General features: G+C 41.1%; 1 protein-coding gene across 1 annotated transcript in view; it reads right to left on the bottom strand.

The window, feature by feature from the left end:
* lrp1ba (low density lipoprotein receptor-related protein 1Ba) overlaps positions 1-12563 on the bottom strand; it is a 453831-nt gene that overhangs the window by 226766 nt on the left and 214502 nt on the right. Inside the window, exons 42-44 of the mRNA XM_060911172.1 lie at positions 11885-12059; positions 5957-6051; positions 2795-2944 (exon numbers count right to left, since the gene is read on the bottom strand). Of these exons, the coding sequence (XP_060767155.1) occupies positions 2795-2944; positions 5957-6051; positions 11885-12059 (420 nt within the window). The remainder of the gene's footprint in view (positions 1-2794; positions 2945-5956; positions 6052-11884; positions 12060-12563) is intronic.

The following is a 12563-nucleotide window of genomic DNA, read 5'->3' as shown; positions in this document are numbered from 1 at the left end:
AATCATTTTAGAGTTTTGAGGGCGTGGCTAAATGTAACTGTTCCACGAATGTGTTTGGTAAAGCTGCATGTGATTGGCATTTATCAACATGCACACATAAGGATGAAGAAAGTCACCAAAACTTTTTTTTTTTAAATCTGGCAGGAATTTTAGTTTAGCCACAGAAACATTAACATTACTTTTAAAAGAGGTTGTTTTTACAAATTGTGGATTGTTTTATTAAGGTTTATAAAATGCTATTTATTATAACGACCGTACTAACACCTTACCATCTGTCATTCTTTGTTTTGCTTTTATTACTTGGTTATATTTGAGTTTTAATTTATTCTGCCCTTATGTATACGGTTTAGCATTTTATCATTTGTCTTTTTTTAAATCTTTAATGCACAGCACTCCGAGAGGGGCAGTGTTGGCTCAGCAGGTCGAGGCTCTGGGTAAGTGATGGGAGGGTGTGGGTTTCGTGCCTCAGCACCACCAAACTGCCACAGCTGGGCCCTTAAAGGATATGGGACATGAAACATAAATGCACGCTATATCAGTTTCTTTCCATTAAAAATATGAAATAATTGCATCAACAAATACAAAATCATCTATTAAATTCAGCAAAATCGTTATATTCGTGATGATTATATGGCATTTCTGCTCGAGCTCCGATATGCATATTTTACAACCGGAAGAGCCGCTGTCACGTGATCATACGTCACAAAAACTTTCGGGTACAGCACAAGCGGGTAGATGAATATGGAGAAGTGTGAATCGTGATGATGACGAATGCGACAAAATAGTTTTTGTGTCTTGGATGACAAGAAAATTGTTTCGTTTTTAGAGTGTTTAACGTACATTGAACATCATGGTGTATTACGACCTCCCAGTCAGTCAGACGCGCTGTCACTCCTGTTAGCAATGTAGCTAGGCTCAGCATGGCCAATGGTATTTTTTGGGGCTGTAGTTAGATGCGACCAAACTCTTCCGCGTTTTTCCTGTTTACATAGGTTTATATGACCAGTGACATGAAGCAAAGTTCAGTTACACAAATTGAAACGTGGCGATTTTCTATGCTATGGAAAGTCCGCACTATAATGACAGGCGTACTAACACCTTCTGCGCGCTTCGGCAGCACATTGATACCTTCACTCGGAGTTGTACCATTATTTTTTAGACAGGGCGGACGGACCAGGGCATTCGCCCGCCTGGCCGTGCCCGACGAGGAGCGCTCTCGGCAGACGGCAGCCCCTCCTGGAAGTGTGGTTTTACCATGGGCCTCATGCGGTAAGGATTAGTATTATAATTTTGGGTGTATCAATTATTGATTATCATAATTCTGACTCGTTTCGCCATTTTGAATGTTTTCATCTCGGACTCTGGAAGCATTGTATCTCAATCAATCTCGAAAAATATCAGCAAAAAAAAAACTAGCTTGCAACGGACTTTAGCTAGATCTATGATGAACTTTCAATGTATGATACAAAAATAATACTTCTTTCAACAGATCATTAGCCTTTGAGCAGAATTGTTTTTAACTTACCAGGAAGTGTTATCCAGCCGACCGCTTTCAGTTTCATGGGGATTGAATGAACTCTCACTCTCAGAATCATCTGACCCGTCAGAGTAAAGACAAGATCCATGTTCATGTGAATTTCCAGCTATCGGTTCGAATTGATAGGGTCTAACTTCACATCTCTGTGAAACATCGGGAATGTCACTGTCGATGGTGTCCATTTCGGTAACCTGTTTACATTAGATTCCCAAGCGCTGGCTCCTTGGAAAGTTTTTGTGATGTCACGGGTCACGTGACCGCTTAGCCAATTAACGAATCCTTGTTTTATGCTGATGTATAAAAAAGTTGAATAATGTGATGATTTTCACATTTTTGACGCCCTGCAGTGATTTAGATGGCATTTCTTATGTCCTTTATACATAATTATACATAATTATATCCATGTCCCATATCCTTTAAACCCATCAGCCCACCCTGTCCACATCAAGCCCACACAGACGTGGGGAAAATAGGTAAAAACAAGAAAATGCAAAGTACTTCGAGATTTTGACTCAAAATGGTTGCCATGAAAACAAAATGGTTGCCATGGGAAAAAAAAAAAAAACAGTCCAGAATACAATATCCACAATGTTGTGTCGTAACGACCATCATTCAGATAATTGTTTTAAAAGCAGCAAACAATTTCAAATAAAGCTGTTTATAAGCTGTAGTGTAAACTGGAGCAATATTTCAAAACCTTGTGCAGGTTCTGTTTTATCCGTCTGACTCCATCTGTACACATTCTCTCTGGAGTGTAGCGCGTAAATCCCAGAGGACGTTGCTGATGTGGAGTGTGTGTGTGCGTGCTCTTATTATTTAACACACACTGTAAAAGCACAGCTGTGTCAGGAAGTTAACGAGTACTTGATCAGTGTTCTTGGTCAATATGTGCTGATGTCATGATACAGCTGCAGAACCGCTGCGTGTACTTTATCAGATCTAAAGAAGATCTGACCGCTGACTTAATCAAGAGACAGAACGCTTCGGGTTTTGACGTGTGCAATCTGTTTGGTAAGAAACCATATGGGCTTTTCATATTCAGCTCCAACACTACTCCTAGTGTAGATTGTGCAAGAACAAGGGAATAAAAATAAAAGCTAGAACCCTCAGAACCCTAAACTCTTATTTATTTCATAGAAATGAGAGGAAGATTATAAGGGATGATTAAAAAAAAAAAAACCATACTGGTTTCACATTGGAAACTGGAGGCTTTCAGCCAATCAGAACACACAATACTGCTGTATTCCTGAACCTTACCCATCACTGCCAGTGCTGTTGCCTTCATCAGCTCCTTCTTTAAGCTGTCGATCACCTCCAGGCCACTCCCATCCAGGTTACATCTATTTATGGTCCCATTTCCTGAGTTGATCCAGTAGACTTTGTTCGAGGAGTAGTCTACAGACAGACCTGCAAGACAAAACACAGCTAAAATAAACATGTATCCTTGAGGCATGCGTGGGCTACTGGGGGTTAGCGTAGCACTCCATCGCAACCATCGAGCTCAAAATGTTCACGGAGGAATGACCTGCAGAAAGTGAAGAGCTTGGCTAGGGGGCGTGGCTCATTTCGTCTTGCTGTGGCTATGCCATAATGCAGCCGTGAAAAACCGTACGCGCTGCCGTCATTGCCGTGAGACCATACATCGCTGCCACCATTGGTTTTACTGACATGGCTACTGTAGCCTCATTTGCACATTTACTCCACCCAAATGTATGCGATGGATCACCTGCAGAATCTGCTGGAATGGCCACGGTAGCCCCACCCACAGTTCTCACTGATCAACTGGCTATGTGAGCCCTTAGCATAAGTGTTTCATAGTGACTTTAAATCACTACATAAATCATCTTTAGAGATGTCGTATTTCCTTTTGAAACAGGAAGTCAGAGTGACTGACAGTATTTTAGTGAAGTAGTTAAACATGGAGAACAGTGAAGGCACACTTGAGCTGTGACTATAGTGCAATGACACTTTAGGGGCGGGACATTTACAGTGGTGCTTGAAAGTTTGTGAACCCTTTATTATTTTCTATATTTCTGCATAAATATGACCTAAAACATCATCAGATTTTCACACAAGTCCTAAAAGTAGATAAAGAGAACCCAGTTAAACAAATGAGACAAAAATATTATACTTGGTCATTTATTTATTGAGGAAAATGATCCAATATTACAGATCTGTGACTGGCAAAAGTATGTGAACCTCTAGGATTAGCAGTTAATTTGAAGGTGAAATTCGAGTCAGGTGTTTTCAATCAATGGGATGGCAATCAGGTGTGAGTGGGCACCCTGTTTTATTTAAAGAACAGAGATCTATCAAAGTCTGATCTTCACAACACATGTTTGTGGAAGTGTATCATGGCACAAACAAAAGAGATTTCTGAGGACCTCAGAAAAAGTGTTGCTGATGCTCATCAGGCTGGAAAAGGTTACAAAACCATCTCTAAAGAGTTTGGACTCCACCAATCCACAGACAGACAGATTGTGTACAAACGGAGGAAATTCAAGACCATTGTTACCCTCCCCAGGAGTGGTCGATCAACAAAGATCACTCCAAGAGCAAGGCGTGTAATAGTCAGCGAGGTCACAAAGGACTCCAGGGTAACTTCTAAGCAACTGAAGGCCTCTCTCACATTGGCTAATGTTAATGTTCATGAGTCCACCATCAGGAGAACACTGAACAACAATGGTGTGCATGGCAGGGTTGCAAGGAGAAAGCCACTGCTCTCCAAAAAGAACATTGCTGCTCGTCTGCAGTTTGCTAAAGATCACGTGGACAAGCCAGAAGGCTATTGGAAAAATGTTTTGTGGACGGATGAGAACAAAATAGAACTTTTTGGTTTAAACGAGAAGCATTATGTTTAGAGAAAGGAAAACACTGCATTCCAGCATAAGAATCTTATCCCATCTGTGAAACATGGTGGTGGTAGTATCATGGTTTGGGCCTGTTTTGCTGCATCTGGGCCAGGACGGCTTGCCATCATTGATGGAACAATGAATTCTGAATTATACCAGCGAATTCTAAAGGAAAATGTCAGGACATCTGTCCATGAACTGAATCTCAAGAGAAGGTGGGTCATGCAGCAAGACAACGACCCTAAGCACACAAGTCGTTCTACCAAAGAATGGTTAAAGAAGAATAAAGTGAATGTTTTGGAATGGCCAAGTCAAAGTCCTGACCTTAATCCAATGGAAATGTTGTGGAAGGACCTGAAGCGAGCAGTTCATGTGAGGAAACCCACCAACATCCCAGAGTTGAAGCTGTTCTGTACGGAGGAACGGGCTAAAATTCCTCCAAGCCGGTGTGCAGGACTGATCAACAGTTACCGCAAACGTTTAGTTGCAGTTATTGCTGCACAAGGGGGTCACACCAGATACAGAAAGCAAAGGTTCACATACTTTTGCCACTCACAGATATGTAATATTGGATCATTTTCCTCAATAAATAAATGACCAAGTATAATATTTTTGTCTCATTTGTTTAACTGGGTTCTCTTTATCTACTTTTAGGACTTGTGTGAAAATCTGATGATGTTTTAGGTCATATTTATGCAGAAATATAGAAAATTCTAAAGGTTCACAAACTTTCAAGCACCACTGTACATACCTTCATACATTCTAATTGGATGAACACAAGATGAGTCCAGGTTGAGTAATTACACTATTGTAATCATTTTTCGCAAATGACAAACTAATGCGCTCTAGCAGACACAAGGCACAAAAAAGCTTTTCCATCTCCTTATAGCTTCCTGTCCTTGTTAACTCTCTCTCTCTCTCTCTCTCTCTCTCTCTCTCTCTCGGATTGGGTCTTTGTTTCCAACTCAGGTGATTCTACACCTAGTTTTATACCTTGATTGTTTTCCTTCCAGTTCTTCTGCTTCCTGGTTTGGCCAAAACAAAACTTTCTGAAGATCCAAAATCCCGCGTGAGTCAGGATGTTGTAGATATCCAGTGTGAAGCGACGTCTCTGTTCGAAGCGCTCGGAGCCATCACGTGCATGCTTGGTGCTCTTTGGGTTTTAGGAGCACAACAGTAACAGATAAAGTTTGGCCTGTTTGTGTTATTCAGCAAATTCTGGTCTGATTTATTCATCTTGAAAAAATATTAGGACTGGAATACTCCTAAGGCATAAATAAACCAATAAAGAGTAATAAGGAGCATGTGATCAGTGTTACTGCATCCAAAAGCATTATCATTTTCAGCTCATGATGATGCAGGTAGTGTTCAGGTTCAGTTAGATCCGAAACGTTCCACACTCTCTCACTAGTGTTGACCTTTACCTGATTAACTGCTTCATGAATATGCATTACTCTTCAGTCATCCTGCCAAACTGTGCTTTGATCCTCTTCCCTGAATAACGAAGGCAACCGGAACATTCCAAATAAACCCTACAACGATCATTAGAGATAAAAATGACTTTTACCGACTGGTTCCTTCTGGTTCTGATGCAGGATCTTGCTGTTGCTGCCGTCCATGTTGGCCATGTTTATGGTGTTTCCATCAGTCCAGTACATTTTCCTGCAAAAGCACCACAACACACACTGTGGGATCCGGCTGTAACGATCACACTCTGATTATGGAAACACATCCGAGGATTTTATTTTATTTTCTACATTAATCAATCAATCAATCAATCAATCAATCAATCAATCAGACCTTCAGTCACATTCTTAGCTTGTGTGATAAATTTAAGCTCCGTATGAGGATTAATGAGGCACGCTAAAGCCTGCACTCTGAGTATTCACGTTAAATTAGAGCTTTAATTTAGAACTAAAGTTAGCGCAGCACTTCCAGCGTTGTGTTGTGCAACAATAACACAAGCATTAATAAATGAATAAATAACTACATTTCCAAAACTTCAGTTGATAAACCCTGTGTGTCGTTTGCGGCATGCTGCAGTGATTAATTACTGCGTTAATGACTTCACAGGAGAAGTCGTGGAAGAAACAACAGACCTGCACTTGCTACACGTCATAAATAACTCCAAATCACATGCAACACAGATTAAAGTCACTTGCTAAGACTACAGAAAACGAACAGTATACATATACACCAGGGGCGATTTCTCAGAGACAACAAGGGAAGCCGAGCTTCCCCTAAAATTCTCTCCCCAAACTGCGGCATCTATGACGTTGAATTCTCATTAAAACAATAACTTGCATAACATAATATATGCCCAAGATTGTATTTACGTTCATAACTATCCTGTAACTTATTTGAGTGATGTCTGACAAACTTGCAGTTCGCCACGAGAATCACCTTTGCTGCCAGGCTGTAACCAGCGTTGCCAGATACTGCTGACGTTTTCCAGCCAAAATATGTTCAAAACCCGCCAAAATGCACTTAAAACCTCCCAATCTGGCAACACTGGCTGTAACCTTTCTTATTTCAATGGGCTCTATGCGCTGGCAGCCGGGTTTCCATTGCAGTCTACGAGAGGGCTCTGAACAGCCAATTTCGGCTAGTTGTTATTGGTTAAAATCAACAAAATTGTCACTTCCAGGGAAGCCGGGCTTCTCTGGGACTAAACGAGACAGTGGGAGGGACAAGAAGCCAGGCTGATGAAGGATTATTGGAGGTAGTGTTTGAAAGGCATGAGGAGGGCGGGCTCTGTACTTTGGCGTCGGCGAGGAACACGGAAGTATGATCAGTCCCTAGCGGATGTCGAGAAAGTGTAGTCGTGTGCCAAAGTGCTGTCCGAATTTCTTTTCATATCAACGTTTCTTCTCATTGATGTCTCTGTACATTACTCTGTAAATAAATGTAAATATTACTCGTTGTGCTCCGTTAACTTTCATCCATTCTATCAGTTTGATCATTCGCGAATTCGCTCGTTTATTTCATTTGTAGTTCAATCTGGTTGTAGGCTAGCTTGAGCCTTATTGGGATCTGCAGTGCTAGCTGCTAAGAGAAATTGGTGAAGTCTCTGGAAAGCACAACCAGCTGGTATGACAGGGTCACAGACCATTTTCTGGAAAAGGAGCGGAGGGCAGAATTTGTGTATAAATAGTGTTCATGTTCATGAATGTGAAGTGTGTATATTGTTCAGTAATGTTAAGAGAATGGTGGGCTCTGTGTTATAGGTTATACCTGGGTATAATATTCAAGGTTCTGTGTGTTGCATAGCCGACCTGGTTATGAATTTCCAGACTGTGTTGCAGAAGATGTTCAAGGATGTGTTGCACAGCTGGGTGTTGTGTTAAAGACTCTGTGTTGCATATCAGGGTATGATGTTCAAGGCTCTTCGTTGAATAGCCAGTGATTTTTGGATGTTTGATATTTTTGATTAAGGATATGAGGCACTAGCCTGGCAAGCCAGACTATAACATGAAATGTACAAGCAAAAATACTTTCTGCCACTAGGTAGGGTTGTCTAGTTCACTGTGCTAATGGGGCACACCTTTCTATGCTTTGATATCCAGCCTACGATGAATGTGTAAAATGGGCTTCCCCTGTTTTAAAAACCAGCAGCCGCCACTGATATACACACACACGCTAGCAAACGTCCTGGTCAGAACACTAACTAATCACACTTTCTAGCGTTTGGGACGGAGCCATTATAATCAGGTGTAGTGAGATAGGGCTGGGCAATATGACAAAAATATCATATCATGATACTTCAGAACATTTCTACATCATGTGAAATGCAGCATAATACACAGGCTTCCACCCACGTGCAATGAACCGGTGCTACAGGTGCTCTAGCCCCTGCCCCTTTTCTCTTTGCTGTCCAAAGTGCCCTTTTCATAGGGACTGTTTTGTTGTTTTGGTTTTTTTTTAAATATTTGTAAAAGATAAGTTAGCTCCAACATCAATATTCTCTACAATCTGACAATAATATATGAAATTATAGATTTATAAAATAACGTTTTTCTATGTAAATGCGGGCATCAATCCGTGACGTCATGCATTCAGTGAGCCTCCGTGCAGAAAGCGCATGCAGGCGGGTGGCAGTGGGAGACGGTGCGAGGAACGGCATGGTGAGGTCACACTGAAAGTCTCCTTTCATTTCTTATCTGAACATGCAATATTGTGCAGCTTAGAACACAACAGTAAATGCGTAGGGTTGTTTATCATTTAATGAAGCCGCCGAGGCTATATTTAAAGCGTTTGCTCCATCCATTTCATTAACGTGGCAGATTCGGAAACTTTAGTTTGAACTACATGGGAAGTGTTGAGTGCTTTGCAACACCTCACTGAACAAAACAACTGGCAAACACGGAAAAGTCCAGAAGAAGCACTAGCATCTGTCAGGAAGCTTTGTGAGTTTTATGAGACTGAGGAAGAGGAGAAATTACTGACGGAACTTAAAGTCTTTCACTCCTCCTACTCTTGCCTCCCCAGTGTGGCATCCATGCTTTCTGTGCTCAAGGAGAACAATGCCGACTTGGTTTTTCCAGAGCTGGCTGGGCTGCTGAAAATATATGGAACACTACCTGTGTCAACTGCAACGGTAGAGCGTTCCTTTTCAAAGTTAAAGCTAGTGAAGACAAAACTCCGCAGCCTTTGTCATGAAGAAAGGCTGTCAGACCTTCTTCTGCTGGCAATTGAGAAAGATATCCATATTGAACACAGTGTTGTCATAGACATTTTCAAGAACATGGCAAACCGAAGACTGTTGGTTTGAAGAATACTGCAGCATTTAGATGGATCTCACACACACACACGCACACACACACACACACACACACACAGAATGTTCAGCTGCAATTGAAATTTAGTTTTGAATAAAGTTAACTTGTGTGAAAAATTTGTTCCAAGTGCCCTTTTTTGAATGTTGAGCCCCTGCCCCTCCAACGGTCTTTGCACGGCCCTGCAGGCTTCCAATGAACTGCCATCAAAAATAAACTTTCAAAATAATTAGAGAGTGTACAAGAAAACTTTATTAAATCTGCATTCAGAGTGTGTAATTATATATATAAAAAATTTTTTTAAAAATATGGCAGTACACCTGTGATGTCTCAGAAAAGTGCATCATGCCATAATTCATCATCATATTGATATTTTATTATATTTCCCAGCACTATAATGAGGAACTTTCTATCTCTGATGAACATTGTGTGCCAAAACACATCGCACTGAACAGCAGAACCTTCATGCCGTCACTCCTGACCTTCTGAAACACAGTGACATCTTTTCCATGACTGTGCGATTCATCTTCCGACGTGTTTGTTAAAGGAATGAGAAGCTACTCACTGCCTCAGTTAGGATCACATGAATTGTTGTAGCTGAAACACATTCATCACTGCAGTAATTAACAAATCAAACGCTCTTAACTATTTGCTTATTTAAATCCAAATGGTGGCTTTTTTCTGAGCAGGGAGTGTGTAAATGAAAAAAAACTTGTCACTGATGAGCCGAGCAAGGATAAAATAAACGCTAATACAGGACTGACTGATGAAGAGCTTAATGAGTGTGTGTGGTGTGTGTGCTGAGGCAGAAAATCTGAATTAGCTAGCTACAAAAAAGGAGTAGGTGGCTCTGGAATTTGCGGCGAAGCCACCGCAGGGTACCAAAAACGTGCTAATGCTAGGGGCGGTCTGGAGGCATAACCCCCCCCCCAGAAAATTTTGAAATTTGCATGCCTTCTGGTGCATCGTCAGCTAAAAAACTCCTCACCATTCCCCTGTACAATACTTGCAAAATATGTATGAAATTTACCTCCAGATGTGCGTGTGCTTGGCTTTCTCAGTGACCCTCTGTAGTACGTTGCCTGGCTCTGTAACATAACTACATATGCTGCGGTGTGGTCACGTGTTCCGGCTCAGCCAATCAGAGGACGAGAATCGGTCAACGAATAGTGTTCCAACTACATTTATAACATGTGACTATTAAATATTGTTTGACTGGAGATGTGATGCTGCCGTCTTCACAGTGCTCTCTGCCTGTGTGTTAAGTGTTGTGTTTCTCTGTGGCCTATTAATCCATCCATCCATCCATCCATCCAGCATTTCTGTGAAGTGCACTGTAAGAGTTTTAGCTTTAGTGCTTGTTAGGACTGGGACTGTTTTGGCCTCTAGAGGCCGCTGTTATTTCCATCTTGTCATGTTTGTTTTGGCCTCTAGAGGCCGCCACTGTGTTTTTGTGTTTGTCTTCATTGCCTGTTTCCTGCCCCGCCCTGTTCCTTAATTAGTATGTGTATAAATACCCCTCTGTTTGTTCCCTCGTCACGGAGTCTTTTTCCTATGCTATGCCTGTTAGTGCTAGTTCCCTCTGGTCCATGGTCCTTGCCTGTGTCTTTGTGGTTTTTGTACTTTGCTTTCTTTCTGGACCTTTTTGAATTTTGTTTGTACCATTTTTGAGATCTTCTGAGCATTTGCATTTTTGCCTTTTCTTTTCTTATTTTTGGACTTTGATCTTTTGGATATTTTTTATTTTCCCTTTATCTTCTGAGCTTTTGGATTACTTTTGTTTTTTGCTGTGGATTGTATATTTTGTAAATAAACTTTCTGATACTTTTCTACTTCCGCCTCACGCCTCTGCACTTGAGTCATCCCCCTGGTGGCCTAGTGGGGGTTTGCTGGATTATCACACCAGCGAACCAGGTTCGAATCCCAGCAAACCCTAACAGTGCTGCAATAAAATGCTCATTTTGATGTTGATTCTGATACGATGTGAGATCTCAAATTTTAATACCAAAACATTCAAAATAAAAACGGGGGTGGGGGCGGAATTGGATCATCTCAGTTATTCCACAGGGAGTGGGATCCTACAGAGCGTGTGGTCCGACGTTTCTTCACAACTTTAGTTACAACTTGTAACTAGTTCCCAGTTACTGGAAGAAAATGTATAGGCGTGGTTCCGTCTTCTCCTGTCGTATACGAGCTCTTATTAAACGTGGACAGAGACATTAGGAAGAGAAATGAAGTTTGGAAGGAAGGAGCTGAGATTGTTGGAGTCTCTGGTGTGTGAATGGAGCGAGTACAGTTAGCTCACTTTGCTAATCGAATCTGAGAACGAAGCCGAGTGTGTAACACGTAAACCACACACATGATTCGATTTTCACACTGATTAGAGCGTTAGTTAATTTGTGCTAACTAGTTAGCTTTAAAAGATACAGACTCTAGCTCATAATATTTCTTATCTGGACAGGCCACGCCTACAAGACAAAAACGAGCAACACACCTTCCTTCAAAATCAGGCTCTATAATATTGAGATGATTCACACCATAGGACACCATGAGCTCTATATTTCTGTGCAAGTGAAAGTGTACACACACACACACACACACTCGTGGTTTTATCTACATTTATTTATCTTCTTGTCTTTGTATTGGCTCTGAATGAAAGTGTATCAGACCTCCGGCTCTAAAACCCCCTCTCGGTATAAATGTATAGACTGAGACGTTACCCTTTAGCGGGATGCAGGACGAGGCACTTTGGCTTGTCAATGCCGTGAACGACGGTGGTTCTGAGCGATCCATCTAGACGAGCGACATTAATTTGGGTCTCGTCACCGTCTGAGCTCATCCAGTACAGGTTCCTGGACAACCAGTCCACAGATAGACCTCGAACATTCAGCAAATCTAAACATAAACACAGACAATATATGAGTGAATATATTTTAGGGTGTTATGAGAGGCCTTTCATCATCAAGTTTTTAACAAATTTGACAACAGCAGGCCTGATGGTTTCTGAACTTTGCTCCTTTTTCATATCAGAGACAGAAACCAGCCTCAAAATATCAGATTTCTGTTAGTGATTCAAACGTCTTAAAAATGTCTGAAAATTTATTACAACCCCGATTCCAAAAAAGTTGGGACAAAGTACAAATTGTAAATAAAAACGGAATGCAATGATGTAGAAGTTTCAAAATTCCATATTTTATTCAGAATAGAACATAGATGACATATCAAATGTTTAAACTGAGAAAATGTATCATTTAAAGAGAAAAATTAGGGGATTTTAAATTTCATGACAACAACACATCTCAAAAAAGTTGGGACAAGGCCATGTTTCCCACTGTGAGACATCCCCTTTTCTCTTTACAACAGTCTGTAAACGTCTGGGGACTGAGGAGACAAGTTGCT

This window comes from Neoarius graeffei, chromosome 27, assembly GCF_027579695.1.
Source record: "Neoarius graeffei isolate fNeoGra1 chromosome 27, fNeoGra1.pri, whole genome shotgun sequence".
In the NCBI taxonomy this organism is placed as follows: Eukaryota; Metazoa; Chordata; class Actinopteri; order Siluriformes; family Ariidae; genus Neoarius; species Neoarius graeffei.
The sequence above is the reverse complement of the archived record's forward strand: the minus strand, read 5'-3'. Positions and strand labels throughout refer to the sequence as shown.